At 40.3% G+C, this 16,798-nt stretch overlaps 1 protein-coding gene across 10 annotated transcripts in view; it reads right to left on the bottom strand.

Moving 5' to 3' along the window:
- The window catches only part of CDK5RAP2 (CDK5 regulatory subunit associated protein 2), a 218,220-nt gene that overhangs the window by 76,527 nt on the left and 124,895 nt on the right, over nucleotides 1–16,798 (bottom strand). For 9 of the 10 annotated variants that reach the window (XM_037850920.1, XM_037850926.1, XM_037850923.1 and 6 more), the window contains 3 exons: nucleotides 16,217–16,351; nucleotides 6,062–6,157; nucleotides 3,894–4,081 (listed from right to left, as the gene is read on the bottom strand). In XM_037850920.1, coding sequence (XP_037706848.1) covers nucleotides 3,894–4,081; nucleotides 6,062–6,157; nucleotides 16,217–16,351 — 419 coding nt within the window. The remainder of the gene's footprint in view (nucleotides 1–3,893; nucleotides 4,082–6,061; nucleotides 6,158–16,216; nucleotides 16,352–16,798) is intronic. The other variant, XM_037850921.1, reaches the window with a different exon arrangement.

Raw genomic sequence — 16,798 nt, 5'->3', positions numbered from 1 at the left:
TGATGCAGAAAAGAGAAGGGACCAAGAGAGGATAGCAACAAAGAACAGGGGAGCAGCTGGTCTTGGATAGGGGTGGGGGTACTTCTCCCACGCCAACAGTAGGAAAAACAGAGTTTGTGGGTACAGAAGATAATAACTTGATAGCACTGGTGGGGAAAAAGAAGTCATTTGAGTTTGCTTCTGCTTTCTCAATAAGGCATAGAGTAAGGTCATCAGCCAGGGAGGGGTAAGAGCAGGAGGAATAAGAGAAGCTACAAAACAGTCTTGGGCTGGATGATGCTGAGTACTCATTTTGAAATTAATGATACTAAATTTAATTTGCGGCCTGTCCTATGAAAGCATGTAATATGAATTCCTGATTGAGCCAAGGTCTTAAGGGCTGAAATTCAACAGATAAACAGGGTTAACTAGGCCTGGAGAGGTGGGACATGGAGTAGGCAATCAGGACTGTTGGTTCAGAGGAAGTGGCATGTGCAAAAGCCCTAAAACAAGAGGACACATGGCCCATTCTATCACTCAAAGGACAGTGTGGCCAAAGCACAGAAAGCAAGGCAAGAATGATGTCAATAGAGCTGAAGAGAAAGGTTTCCAGATCACAAAGAATCTAGTTAGCCACATTAAAGATTCTGATCCTAAGAAGAGAGTCTCTGAAGGGCATTAAGTAGAAGGATGACATAATCACATTTCCAACAATCACTCGGGAAACTGTGAAAAACAGATTGAAAGGGGCAAGGATGACTGCAAGAGACCAATTAGGAGGCTACCGTAGTGACCCAGCAGAAATACGATGGAAGCCAGGACTGGGAAGAGGCAACAGGGATGGAGAAAATTAGATGGATTTAGGTGAGTTAGGAGGTAGAATGTCTGGACTTACAGTTACCTTACATTTGAATGAAAGGAAAGAAAGCTGAAGGAAGTCAAGAATCAAAGGACCGTGGGTTTCTGGTTAGAACCCCCACAGTTCCTCTACAATATGTAATCTACCTTCAAAAGCACTTGCAGCTGAGTCTCTTCAACTGTTTCTCTCCTGACCTCTTTGGATCCCCTTTATACTCCTTTCCAGCTCTAGTGGTACCTTACCAGTCCCTTATTCTCTAAGAGTATAGAAGAACAGACAGATTTCCTAGGAGTTGTCCTATATACTTCTATTAGTTGGAGCTCAAGATTGTATTAGCCTTTTTTAAAAAAAAGTTATTAATCACATAACCCCCAAGGGCTCCCTTTCTAGGTTTTTACAATTTTTAGCTATCAAATTTCATACCTAATTCTAGCTTCAAAAACTGAAAAATAAAGGTGGTAAAATCCTAAACCATGTACTTTCAGGAGTGGGAGATCTGTGTGTCTCTGATCTGGAAACACACAGAGAGAGGGCTAGGCAACCCAGTCATGGTGGATACTTGAGAGAGAAGAGCCCTTCCAACTCATTCTTCACAGGCCAGGTGGCACACTGCTCCAACTCTTTTCAGTTCACCATCAGGGAAAGAATTGCTGTGGTTGGTCAAGTGCAAGACAACTAATCAGGTTAAGCTAACTACTGGACAAGCTGCTTCCTTATTCTGTCCTAGTGAATGGGTAAATTGAATCAGATTTACTCCTGGGGACCAGCTAGCTACACTACTAGCTCTATATGTCCAGGTGGATGGCTAGAGGTAGGAAGAATTCAAAGGCTGAGGGAAAATCTGAGGCCTAAGTTGAATCCTTCTACCCAGCTCTATCAGAGCTTTGCACTAGGGTTATTAGACACTGGTTCAGCAATGAATACAGAGGAACAAATCAGTGGCTGGCTACTGCACCTTGCATACAACATAAGTCTTACCTAAGGTTAGTGGGAAAGGGTAGGTGTAATTAGCAGGGCAGGATTTAAGCAGTAATATCACTAAAACCCCACTTAATAACAACCTGGATCTATACTTTATGTCCATTATTTCATTTAAGTTTCACAAGGTAAGAATTATCACCCCCCATTTTACAGATGAGGAAACTGAAATAGTGAAATATGTCATAAGCTCTAAATGGCATAGTCAGACCAGAGTCCGGGTCTGACTTCTAAAACTCTGTTTTTTCCAGTACACCCAAAACACCTACCACCTAGGGGGAATTCCTGGGTAGAAGATTGGTGTTTCCCTGCCCAATCAGAAACCTGACTTTATTCCAAGGAAAATGCATTCTTTTAAAAAAGACTCTCTCGGAAAATTCTTCAATGGCTCTACCACTTATTAGCTAAGGGAATGTCACCTTCCCAAATGTCAGCTCCCACATTTGTAAAAAAGAGATCATCACCAGCAGTATGCAAAGCTGGTGTGAGGGTAAAATGAGGTTGAGCATGTGCAGTGGCCAGCCTGAGACATGGCACTGAGCTTATGAGCCAGAAGCAGATGCAGACGGGGCAGGCCTTCAGCAGGCCCCAGCCAGGGTGACCTCCATAACTCCACTCTCATGAGATTCAGTGGGGCACCGAGACCAAGCTTAGGGCAGCCGATTTGGGCTAGCTTTAAGGAAGCCTTTTCCAACACTGGAACTGGCCAACATTGGCCTGGAAGGCTATGGAACAGACACGTCTGAGAGGAACTAGACAGGGAGCAGACAACTCAACAGCAGAGGTCACAAGCTGGCCTGCAGAGTTTGGGCCCACACAGTGCTTTCTTTAAAAAATGCAATTACATCTAAATTTTTAAAAATCAAGAGATTTAGAATATGCATTTGGGCTTCTACTGAAAGACTGGAAGATCTAGCCACAACAATCAGTAGGAGCTAAAAAGCTCACACCTGCATATACCCCAATTCACAACACTCCCATCCCATTGCACTTTTCCCTTGCTCATGTCACCCAAATGCACCATATGCATTCCTACATCATCCTAAAGGAGGTAGTTGCATTTTTTTAACTCTGGCACATAGGATGGGACCCTGATTAGGGAATCTTCGATTTCTCAAGCTTTGACTGTGGTGACATAACTCCCTGTTACAATAAACTAGATTATGTTTATTCTGATCCCTTACAAGGATTTATGTTAGAACAAAGCTAGATACCAGGGACTAGGAAGGGTCGGCCTCACTGAGTTCACAAAAGCAGAATGCTTCAATTCTTTTCTTAGCTGAAGAAATGTCTACCAGGCTTAGCCTAACAATGACATAAGAAATACTAGAGTTCCTGGCTTTCGCCAAGAGTCCTGGGCAGTCTTTAAAAGATCCATTTCTCCATCTACATTAGAAGAAAACTGAAAACCTTATTTAAGTTTTTAGAACCATCTTTATAAACATTGTTTTTCTTAATCTTCACAGCAACTCTAAGAAGTAGTCTGAGAAACTGAGGCACTAAGAGATGGATGCACGGTGATTTCTGCCCAAGCAGCTGTTTATGAAAGGCTAGAAAGAATTTGAAAGTGGGGGATTGACTAAAATATACAAATGTTACAAATGCTTCTCCTTTTTTGTTTTAAGGAAAACAACCTGTAGTATTTCCTCACAGAGAAATGACTCTCAGAAGATATAATGAGACAAGAATTTGAGTTCAAGCTCAGCATAAAACATCAGTGTCACAACTACAGTGGTATTTTTTTATGCTGCAGCAGAAACTAGAAAAGATTTCAGGAGGGCTGATTACTCTCTCTGACAGCCAGACAGCCCTTTCTGGAGCTCTCAGGAATAATTCTCAAGGAAACCTTTCTTTTACGTCTCTATAATGGGCTTGTGTGAGGCTCTGCTGAAGTCCCCTCACAGCCACTGCCATGCAGCCTAATCACTTAATTGCATGACTGGCAAGCTTCCTTCCAGGCTATTTCAGGAGCTCTCTTAGGTAAATTACACAGCCCCAACATCTAAATCCATTTAGCAAAATGAGTTTGTTCTCCCATCAAACTAAAGACAAAGCAACTCCTGGGCCCCATGTCTACCTGGATTCTAGGAACAATGTGGCTTTCTCATTGAAGAAAGGGGCGAGCAGACTCATGAGTTCGCTTTCTTCTTGACTCTGGTCTCCAGGGCAGTCAAGTTGGTGGGTTCCACTGAAGTCTAAAATATTGGAATCCATATGGCATAAATATCCATTTTTGCAGCCCCCTTTGGAATAGTCCTCTGTAATCTGCAAACAGAAGTATTTGGTGTAACAATGGTATATGACAGAGGGGAAGGAAACATATGCAGGGGATCGAAAGGATAGTGATGAAGAGTGAATGAACGAGTGTGAGTGAGCCAGAGACACAGAATCAGAGACAAAAAGACAAAGTGAAAGAGGGAGAGGGAAGAGAAAGGAGCACAGGCACACAGGTCTATACACACTAACTTTAGGGTAGGGAGGTGTTCTAGAAAGAAGATAGAGATGTTTACATCACTTCTCACCATTTCCTCATCTACACAATGGGGATGGTAATGCCCACCTCCTGAAGTGGTTATGAGAACAAAATGAGATGAGTGACTCATGTTAAGTGCTTGGAATCATGTCTCACTCACTACATGTGCATGCTGGATGTGAGTGCCCCCACCCCATGATCTACTCCTTGTAAGTTCTTCTTAAGAAAGGTACCAAACCCATGTCATTAACAATGCTTTATTTGGATGGTATGTATGTCCTGCAATTTATCCTCCTTATATATCAGAAAGCAGACTTATTCTGTATAGGCACATACTAATTAACATGACTTTGATTTGTCTCATTTGGATGGTAGAGAGTTTCTAATTCCCATGGAGATGTTATTTATGGATCCACCTTCTTGGGTCACTAAGGGTCCCAGTGGAGGGGCACCAAGGATGCATCTAGTTAAAGCCTGTGCTGGGCATGTCTTAAGGTGTTGCAATTACCATTCTTTTCCCTCTTTCCAAAGCTGTAAATTTCTTCTACCAATCTATAAATAACTCCTCTTGACTTCATTACTGCTGGTGATATATACACTAGCCATCACATTGCTCTCTCCACACTTATAAAATGATTAAGATTTTTAAATGGAAGATAAGACCCACACAAATGAGCTGTTATTTACAGGGTCCTGTTTACCATCAATCTAGTTATTAAATCCATCAAATAAGCAATATCCAAAGAAGGAGAAGTCCAGAATATAATAATAAAAATAGCAATTGCTATCATTTACTGAGCATTTATTACATCTCTCTCTATTTAAATCACACAATACTTACAAGGAAGTGTTTTATCCTCATTGAAGGGGAAAAAGGTGTAGAGGTTAAACCACCTGCCCAAGGTCACAGAGATAGTGGCAAAGAGAAAATTCAGAATCAGGTCTAACTTGACTCCAAAGCCTCCCTTTAATTGCTTTGCTCTCCAAAACTATCTACTTACTAATGGTTTCCCAACCATGACCCCACAAACTTAAACACCTTAAAAGCCACAAACATCAACTCTGTAACAGACCCTACTTCCCACATATCCCAGTCTTTAGGGCTCATTCAACCTTGGAGAATGATTGCTCCAAATGTTTAGTATCAATGTAAATGGAGGAGGGTTCTATGTGAATGGGGGTTCAATGACAGAGCCAGGACAAAAACCCTTGTCTTCAGACTGCTGTGAACTCCCATTTTAATTGCAATGTAAAAAGCCAGTGTGGAACTGAACTCCCCTTTTCAGGGGCCCTCTGCAACCTCCTGCTTTGGAACCCAGCTCAGTATGACCTGGGCAATTGAAGTCCAAAGACAAAGCTTCTTGTCCCAGCTCTGTCACTGATTTACTCTGTATCCTGGGTAAATCATCTTTCCCTAGAGGCCTCAGTTTCCAATGCAAAAATGAGTGAGTTGGATTAGCTCTCTAAAGATCTAAGTCTAACACCCAATATGTGTTATTTTCATATAACCACCCTGTTTTATTTGCTCCATAGCATTTATCACAATTTGCAACTATAAGCTTGCTCTCATGTTTCATGGCTGGCTCTCTCACCAGGTTTGGAACTTCTAAGGAAGAAGGGACCTAGTCTCCTTGCTCTCTACTGGTACACAGCAGGCACTCAATATGGGCAAAATAAATGGAAAACTCATCAGATTCATTCCAGATTAGAAGAGATTGGCCTGGACTTGGAGTGGGGCAGATGGAAAAAGTAGTTAACTGCCATGATCCTACCTCGTTACTCTGTTCCAAAGGCTGGCCACTCAGGAAATCATTCTGGTCGTCCTCTCCAACTTTGATCATGTCCTCCACCTCCTTGCTAGCCAGAAGCTACATGGAGCATGGAATGGTATAAAAATGCAACCCAAAAAAGTATGCAGCATGAATACTATATGAATAAGTCAGTGATATCTTTTTAAAAATAAAGCAAAACAAACAAACAAACAAAAAGAGGCAGAAACAAACACCAAAGCCATGAAATAAAAATTAACCAAAGTTAGAGCTGTTAATTCCAGAAAATTACACACAGCTGCCTGGGATCAGGCATAATTTAAGGGCAAATTCCCCAAGAAATAACCAAAGTCATTTTCCCCCTGTTCTTGCATGACCTTCCCTTTTAAATTGAATATGTTGTCTGTTGTGTCGCTGCCAATCCTGCTTTTGCTAAATTCACTTTAAAATTATATAAAAATAACAAGATTTGGGAAAATAGCTATTAATGGGATTGAAAATATCAAAGAGTGAGAAAACAGAAAATGAAATGTATGGTGTACCCAATTTATGCATCACTTCTCCTATTTAGCACAGGGTATAAACCTCTTTTCTGTCACACATCCGAGAGGGACAGTCCCAGCAACACTGCCATTTTGCTGATAAAACATTCTCATCATTAATGAGAAGAGTATCAAGAATGCATGGCAATAACTTTATGCTTTGGGAAATGAAGAACAGTTTTTTATAAAGACTGCATAAATCCCTAATGCTTGAGAGAAGTGTAAGTCTCAAAGTTTCTGCATTCTACGTTCCAGACAATGGATAGTACAAAGTTCTCAAGACAGCAGGATCTCAGCTCCCTGAAAGAGTAATATTCTAGTCTTGGGCCACCTGGATTGGCCAAATAAAAAAATGAGAGGAAATGTGGTTCCAACAAGGAAGGAGATCTGGGTCAGTCAAAGCTGTTTCAAAAATATACCAAACCTCATTTCACCAATGAAGTAGTGGGCTCTGCACTAAAGGTATTAAAATCACAAACTGAGGGTGGGTCACTTGCTGGGCACATTGTACATATAAGGTATCCTATGATTGTAACTCAACAATTTTATTCTGTGAATTCCTCCCTTTATTCAATTACCTTTATAACTCTCCCAGCCCAACTTAAATTCTTTTTATCTTCCTTTCCTTAGAGGAAAGCCTTGATTTGGAAGAAGAAAAATATAAAAACAAAGCAAACCGGTTTCAGAAAGTCATGTTTATACAAACTTCCCAGGGTCACAAAACATTCAATCTAACCACATCCAAATCCGCAATCAGGACCAAACAGAATTGATGATCAGAAACAAGATCTTACCATACTATCAAACAATAAACAGACTAGCCATGGTAAGTACACTTCTGAGGCACAGATGTTTACAAATATGGCTGAGGAGCACTCACCTCCATTGGCTTCTTCCCCATAATATTAAAATATTCTCAAGGGATGTAGAGCAGCTAGGACTACCAAACTTGGTGGGTGTATAAAATGTCAAGCCACAGTGGAAAAGGTACCGGCAGTTTCTTATAAAACTAATAACTCTATGTCCCAGCAATTCCATGCCTAGGTTTATACCAAGAAAAATAAAACATATGTCTACACAAAGACTCGTACATGAATGTTCATATCAGCTTTCATCATAATATCCCCAAACTGGAAACAATCCAAATGTCCATCAATAGGAGAATGGATTAAAAAACATTAGTGACAGCAGATGGATTCATTGTCCCTATGTGAGACCTGACTCCCAGGGGTGTAAATCTCCCTGGCAACACAGCATATGACTCCAGGGATGAACCTGGACCCGGCAACGTGGGATTGAGAACATCTTATTGACCAAAAGGGGGAAGCAAAATGAAACAAAAAGTTTCAGTGGCTGAGAGATTTCAAATGGAGTCAGGAGGTCACTCTGGTGGACATTCTTATGCACTATATAGATATCCCTTTTTAGGTTTTAGTGTATTGGAATAGCTAGAAGTAAATACCTGAAACTATCAAACTGCAACCCAGTAGCCTTGATTCTTGAAGACGATTGGATAACTATGTAGCTTACAAGGGGTGACAGTGTGATTATGAAAACCCTGTGTATCACACTCCCTTTACCAAGTGTATGGAGGATGAGTAGAAAAATGGGGACAGGGACTAAATGAAGAATGGGGTGGGATGGGGGGGGAGATTTGGGTGTTCTTTTTTACTTTTATTTTTTATTCTTATTTTCACTTTTTCTGGTATAAGGAAGATGTTCAAAAATAGATTGGGGTGATGAATGCACAACTATATGATGGTACTGTGAACAGTTGATTGTACACCATGGATAATTGTATGGTATGTGAATATATCTCAATAAAACTGAATTTTAAAAAAACATGCCAAGTGAAAGAGTACATATCGTATGATACCATCTATATGAAAATTTAGTACAAGCAAAACTAATCCACAGTGGAGCAAAATCACAAGAGTGGCTGGAAGGAGGTACAAGGGATCTTGAAAAAGGTTTGGATTACACATATGTATACACATTTGCAAAATTTAGCAAACTGTACACTTAGGATTTCTACAGTATTTCACTGCATGTAAATTTAATCTTAAAAGAAAAAAATTACAAATATTGAACTCTAGTTCATGATAAGCATGCTGAAGTATTTAGAAAGAAATGTATTGATGTTTGCAATTTACATTAAAATTTATCAAAAAATAAGATGGAGTCATGATGAACAGGTAGGAAATGTGAACAGTAAAATCTAGGTGCTGGGTGTACGAGTGTTCACTATAAAACTCTTTTCACTGTGCTGTGTTTGGAATTTTTTAAAAATAAAATGGGGGAAAGTCTCCCCCATCTTTAAAACAAACAACAAAAGTCTCCCTGTGGTTTCTCAATAGGTCAGGACACTGAGCACTCTCTGCCTCTCACCAGACTTCTTGAAAGGAATGTCTACCCTTACCTTCTGCAATGTGCATTTGCTGCCACCACCTTCCAGACAGTGTTTGTGAAAGGTCCCTAAAGATCTTTGTGTGCAAGGGGATAAGGGAGGAGGCACAGAGAAGCTCCTATTCCAACCTCTGTGGATCTCAGAAGAGTTTCCTCTAAATTAATCTGAGCGAAGTGTTGAAATATCAAAAGCATCGAAGTTATTCTGCATTTCCAGAACCACAACTAGGCCATTACTCAATGCACTGAAATAACTTTTCCTTTTGCTTTACTGATTTAGTCAAAATTAAAGAGTAAACTCTTTGTTACCAGGAACAGTCAGGAAAGTAAATGTTGTGGCCATAGAGAAATGTCACTCATGACATACATGGCTTTCTGATTTTCAAAGACTTAGAACAAAGTGTCAGAAAGATCCAAGTCACTATAACTGGGCTCTGCTTCCAGCCTTACCACCAAGTAGAGATGTGACCTACACACCTTCACGTGCGGACACGCACTATCTTCACTCTCTCACTCCCCAGCACTCCTCCACCCACACAATCTGGCTTCTGCCCCCTCATTTCACTGACACTGCCTTCACCCAGGTCATGAATGAACCAATGGCAACTTTTCAATTGTTTTTCTTTCGTCTTCTCAGAGGATTTGACACTGTTAACACTCCCTCCTTAAAATACTGGTCTGAACAGTGTACTTTCCTGGTTCTCCCCACCGCCTCTGAAGCTATTCTTTCTTGATCTGCTTTGCAGGCTCCCCTTCCTCCTAGAGGAAGAACTTCCCTGGACCCTAAATGGGAGGACTAGGTATCTGCCTACCTTCTCCCTCAGTACTCTGCATTTGCTCCATCACAGCCTGTGCCACACTGCTGCCATTTAACCCTCTGCTTTTCAGTATTACCTACTCAGGCAGCTCCAGGAGGCCACGTTTTGACACCAATGCCTGAGGCTCAACCAATCACTGCTGAAAGAATAAATACAGACTTTTCAACAGTGTTGTAACCAAAAGGTTTTCAGGATTACCTGTGGCTTGTGATTCAATCAAAGACTGTTCCTTTAGAGCAAAACAGAAATAGCATCACCTACAAACCTGTCAGAAATGCAGAATCTCAGGCCCCACCCCAGGCCTACTGAATCAGAATCTGCATTTTAACGAGATCCCCAGGAAATTCACATGCACATTAAACTGTAGAGACAATGCCCTACAGTGTTACTAAAACAACACTGAACAGAGTCAGAACAAGACTGCTGTAGTTCCAATTCTGCCACCAACTTACTAAAATAATATATAAAAATAGCTGTGTTTTATTGAGTGCCAACTACATGCCAGGCACTGTGCCAAGTGCTTTATAAATCATGTGAAACTCATAACTTAAATCTACTTCTGACAAATCAAATTTTATTCTGTTACCATTAAGAGTATTTATTTAACAAGCATCTTCTGAGTAACATTTCTGTCCTCTAGAGTCACATAAAGTTCTATTTCTTGTTTGTTACAACAGATATTTGAGTTCAATTAAATTACATCCCTTAATCCATGTTTCTTCTCCATGTCAAAAAAAAAAATCTTAATTTTCTGACCATTTCTAGTAATTACAATATTATTAAGTAATAATAACGACTAACTCCTTTTGAGCACTAACAATATTCCAAGTGCTTTACACATGTCCTTATCATTTAGAGGTCGTAGCTCCATGTGTCACATAGTTCATGGTGAACAGATGCCTCACCACCCTGACAGTACTCTACAGAAATCATTCTTCCATGTCAATTCCCAACTAAATTATTCTATGGTATATAAATTACTAACTAGTAAATAAATAAAAGGAGATAGAGGCAACCTCATTAGAGATTTTTTAAATGTACATAAAAACAACAGGATACCTGTTCTTGGTCTTTTGCATGTTTGATTGGTTTTTATATAAACCCTCAGCATGTAGGGATAAACACACTTGCTCCCAGCTGGTGGGGTCCTATGCTGGGCAACTATTTTGAAAAGAAAACTGACAAAGGACCTTCAAAATATTTATACCCTTTCTAAAATTAAAAGTTGCTGGGGAGAAGGGGTGGGGGCAATAGCTTATAGGTGATGCTATTTCTGTTTTTCTACTGAGAAAATAAAAAAATCAAATTTTGTATCTATACCTATCTCAATCTGTCCTTTTGACCTCATAATTACATATCTGGGAATACAGCCTAAGGAAAAACATTCTAACCCAGAAAAAGCCTTGTGTCCAAAGATGATAATCACATAATTTAAAACAGTGAATCACTGGAAACAATCCACATTACCAAAAACAGGAAGTTAGCTAGTTACATTGTGCATTCACAAGATGGAATAAGAAGCTATGACATAATAACAATTGGAAAAAAAACAGACAACTATATTACTGTATTGGTGCGTGTGTGCACATATTCATATATACAAATATAGAAGGAAATATTGCAAAATGCTAATTAACAGTGCCTGTTTTTAAATGTTGAGATTAAGGGTTATTTCTTTTCCAGGTTTTCTAAACGTTAGGTAAAGTGGTGAGCTAATTAAATATTGAAGGAAAAAAATGAATTTTAAAAAACACAAAATATATTTGCTTTTTTGGTTTACAGGCTCCTAGAGAGCAGAACCATGTCCACTCCTGCTCCCCACCTCTCCTCTTTAAGTCCAGCTGCTTGGAAAATGCTGTGGACAATTAAGCCATTCTGATTTGTTTCTGCCTTGTTTATATCAGACACCCTCACCGAAGGACAGCCATAAGTACTATGCCAGGGAATGGTAGACACCCCCCTTTGCCACCCCATCCTCACCCCTAACTCCCTCAGCTCAAGATTATTGTGAGCGCATCATCCTTCCCATTCAGATCTTCCCATTCCCTTCTGGGGAAAAATGGGAAACTCTGCTACATAGGACAAGACTATTCATAGGGAACATCAAATTGAAGGGCAATCTGATAAATTACTCAAATCTGAATTGGCTGGTATTAAGATTTTAGAGTAGGAAGAGGAAAAAGCCTCTGTTCCTGAAAGGACATAATGGGACATTTAACAATTTTTTTTCAAAGGACAAATGAACAAACAAAACTCACCATTTTAGATTCAAATGAACTCAGTGAAGAATGAGTTGCTTATTTAAAATGGTGCCTCGAAGGAAGCAAACCAGGAGACTTGTTTCTCCCTAAATAGACTGCAGATATTCTTGGTTTTCAAAATTATCCGGAGCCCTGGAGGCCAGGATCAATAATATCCCCTCCCTCATAGAGCAGATGGCCAAAGCGCTGCATAAATATCTTTTGAGCTTTTCCCACTTTGAAGATGGGGAAGAGATAGCTGAGGGCTGACAAATCTTTCCTAAAAAAATGATGTGGCAGCAAATGTGAGACCTCCCTTTATATGGAGCTCCAGGTGGAGTTCAAGACAACCCAAGCAAGAAGATTCCCAGGGGGAAGCCCAAGTACTATAAGGCTCTACTGTGCTTCATGATGAAAACAGTTCCAGTCTTCTCAAGCAGAGCTAATACATTCATGGAGCAAGGTTCTTCCTGGGGGAATTAGGCCAAGTTAGAAGCTAAAGGGAGGAAAGGACGTGCTTTTTCTCACTGCCACAACTTCAGAGTCCTCCTACTGTGTGACACAGGTCAAGAACACAGAAAATTTTTTTGTGGCCTCTGATTTTCTGTGTTCTTGACCTGTGCCTACTATGTGGAACCTGGAAGCACTGAAATCTGGACATCAGCAGGGTGAATAAGGCTTCCATCCTCTTTCCCCAAAGCAGGGTAAAGGAAGATTACTTCAGTGATCACACAAGCCCACTGAACCACATGCTCTGCAGGGACTGCTGGGTATACATGGGAAGGAACTACACACATCAGATCAAATGCATTAGTGAAGAAGTTATCAGGGTGAGAAGACAATGCACAAAATTCAGATCATAAAGGATTAGTAAAAAGGGCAAATGAAAAATGTGTTTTCCAGTCTGTTTTTAACTGCTAAGAGATTCATTAAGGTTGCATCTACCCTACCCAAATTATCTGGTTAATTTGGCAACTCTCCAGATCCCTCTGAGAACACACCACTGATCCAAATGTGCCGTCTGCAACACAGATCCCAGGACCGGACTTTATGTTAAAAGCATTAAATACATCAAATGTGCCCACACTGGAATTACCCAAAACCTGAGGAAGCCTGAAAACAGATCAGCTGACCTAACAGGACCCTCCAAATCCCATCCGCAGCAAAGGGAATTTCAATGAGAGACCTCCCAGGGAAGATGCTGTCTTGAGAAAATTTTTGGTTATTTTTATAATTAGTACACGATAACAAGAATTTTTCTCCTCCTGCCTCAGTCAAAATGGTGGAATGAGAAGCTTCAGGGCTCTGCACCACCCCACCACCACCACACGTATACACACACACACACACACACACACAGAAGCTTTGAACAACCTGCAAGAACTAGCAGAAGCATCTTTCTCAAAACTCCAAAAACACTTAAAGGATTACAGTAACAAGTGAACGCCAAATCAATAAAAAAGGCCACTTAAATCTAGTAGGATCTTCTGGAGCCCTGGCTGTCCCCTTCCTCACCTCTCACTGGCAAGTTCCCAGTGCAGATCCCTGGTCCTGGTTCCAGAAGGCACATACATTCTGAGTAACCCTTGTGCACATACTGGGAGCATGTATGTCTAGCCCAATCTGGTGGTGGCCTGAGGAACTTGCTGTCCCAGAACTTGCCCTGCACATTGAAGGTAGCTCACAGAGCTCTCCTACAGAACACTGTGAGAGAACAGCCAAGTGGCTGCCTGGGGCAAGGGACTTTTGGTTGTAGGAAATATAGTGCAGTGAGTGCCTAAGACCAGGAGGAAACTGTTTCCTAGGGAAGAGGGGACATTCGTATCCCTGTAAATGGGGGATGAAACTCAAGACAAGACACAAGCAGTTTTGGCCTGGAGCTATTCTCTAAACTCACTGTATGGATAAGCTCTCAAGGAAAGCACTCCTACAGGTCAATCTGCAAAGAATGGAAAAGGTATTTTCCTTTCTTCCTTCTTTTTTTCCCTTTGTTGGCTCCTGTGATTCAAGGAAAGCTCTCTCATAACACTGACTGGATACGAGCTTAAGGAACAGATACCTTTGAGCTTAAATTCCAGTTAGAGCATATTAAAATATCAAAATGTCCAGGTTTCAACAAAAGATTACAAAACATACAAAGAAACAGGAAGCGATGTCCCAGGCAAAGGAGCAATTATAGCACTAGAAACCATCAATGAGGAGGAGCAGACCTAGGACATGCCAGACATAGACTTTTTTAAAAATGATCCTAAATATGCTCAAAGATCTAAAGAAAAATATAGACAAAAAAACTAACGCAAATCAGTAAAACAGATGAGAATATCAATAGAGTTGGAAACAATGAAGAGGACCCAAACACAACTAAAGACCACAGGAACAGAAATTAAAAGGGGTTCAACAGCAGACTGGAGCTGGTGGAAGAAAGAATCAGTGAACCTGAAGATAAGACTATTGAAATCATCCTGTCTGAGAAGCCGAAAGAAGAAAGAACAAAGAAAAGTGAACAGAACCAAAGGAACCTCTGGGATACCATCAGGCATACCAATATGTGCACTGTGGGTATCCCAGAAGGAGAAAGAAAAAGAAAGGGGCAAAGAGAATATCCAAAGAAATAATGGCTGAAAACTCCCCAAATTTAATGAAAGACATGAATATAGACATCCAAGATGCTCAACAAACTCCACACAGAATAAACCCAAATAGACCCACACCATAATGTGTTATAATCAAACTGCTGAATGTCATAGACAGAGAATTCTGAAAGCTGCAAGAGAGAAGCAATTTGTCACATGCAACGGGGCTTCAATAAGATTAAATGCCAATTTCTCACTGGAAACCATGGAGGCCAGAAGACAGTGGGAAGACATATTTAAAGCGTTGAAAGCAAGAAACTTTCAATCAAGAATAGTACATCCAATAAAATTGTTCTTCAAAAAAAGGGGAAGAGGTTAAGACGTTCCCAGAAAAGCCAAAGGTGAGGGACTTTGTCACCACCACTAGACCAGCCCTACAAGAAATGCTAAAGGGAATTCTGCAGGTTGAAAGGAAAGGACACTAGACAACTAACTAAAGCCTCATGAAGAAATAAAGATCTCAGGTAAAGATAATGACACAGGTAAATATAAAAACTAGTACGATTGAATTTTTGATTTGTAACTCCACTTTTTACTTCCTACAGGATCTAAAAGGCAAATGCATAAAATGTAATGATAAATCAATGGTTTTGGACTCATAATGTATAAATACGTAATCTGCAACAAGAACTACATAAAGGTTGGAGGAAGGAGGGGTATAGGAATATAGTTTGTGTATGTTTTTGAAAGTAAGTTGATATCAAAGCTCGTTATAGGTTTAGGATGTTAAATTTAAGTCCCATGGCAACCACAAAGAAAAAGAGAATATGCCAGCTCATAAAGACAGAAAGTGTAGTACAGGTTACGAGGGTGGAGGGCAGGAGTAATGGAGAGTTAAGGCAAAATGAACCTAGGGTTTCTCTTTGGGATGAAGGGAAAGTTCTAATAATGGATGGTGGTGAGGGTACTGTAACATTGTGAAAGTGATTTATCCCACTAATGGTATGCTTGATATGGGTTGGGATAAGAAGATCTATATTGTATATATGTTTCCACAATTGAAAAAAAAAAAGGAAAAGAAATAAAAAAAGAGAAACTAAAGAGATAATGACAATTCAATGCAATGCATGATACTAGATGGGATCTAAGAATGGAGAAAAGGCTCAAAAGGACACTATTGGGGCATAAGAAAAAAATAGAATATAGAATGTGAGTTTTATCTCAATGTTAAATTTTTAGGATTTGATAATTGCACTTAAGGTGATTACATACGTAAACATCCTTGTTCACAGGAAAGGTACACGTAAGTATTGTTTGTTCAAGAGGATGATATGTGTAACATGCTCTCAAATGTTCAGAAAATAAATTAGAGAGACAGATAGATACAGATGGATAGCTAGCTATAGATGGATAGATAGAAAAATGGCAGATAAATCAAATTATAAGGCAAAGGTGACAAAATGCTAAAACTGCTGGGTGGGGTGGGGGTAGGCTGGAATTCTCTGTATAGTGTTTGTATCATTGTTGCAACTGTCCTGTGAGTTTGACATTATTTCAAAATAAGAATATTTCTTCTTACCTCCATTTGTTCTATTGACTCAGGTCGACCAGGTCCATTTCCCTGGAAACCCATGCAGGAGAGATCAAAAATAGTTTTCTTCAGGTACTGGTTGTCTGTATACAGATCCTTCACTAGCTGTATAAGGTCGCTGACCTAGGAAATAAGAGTAGGGAGAGTGGCTACCCAGCAGCACACTTCAGCTTCCCAGAGCCAGGCCCCTGAATGCAGACCTTCCTACAGAGTGGGACTGTTCAGCCTCACAGTTATGGAGAATCAGGCTGCCTAATTCTAGCCCTCATGCCTCCCTGGTTAGGGTGAAAAGAGCACAGGCCTGAAATTTGGCCTGCTTGGAATATTCTAATCCCAAAACCACTACTTCAAGGTATAGAGAGATCCTTGGGCAAGCTGCCTAATCTAACCTTTAGTTTCCTCATGTGTGAAATAGGTAACTGTGAGAACTGACTGTGATCATGGGCACAGTACCCCAGAGTCCTTGGCACAGTCTAAGTGCTCAGTGAATGACAGCTGGCACTACCTCTGTCTTGTACTTGAGACCCACTGGAGAAAACAATTCCCCCAAGACTCAGGTTTCTGAGAAGG

The sequence above is a fragment of the Choloepus didactylus genome, chromosome 10, assembly GCF_015220235.1.
Source record: "Choloepus didactylus isolate mChoDid1 chromosome 10, mChoDid1.pri, whole genome shotgun sequence".
Taxonomy (NCBI): Eukaryota; Metazoa; Chordata; class Mammalia; order Pilosa; family Megalonychidae; genus Choloepus; species Choloepus didactylus.
Note: the sequence above shows the minus strand (reverse complement) of the source record. Positions and strands in the feature narration are given on the sequence as shown.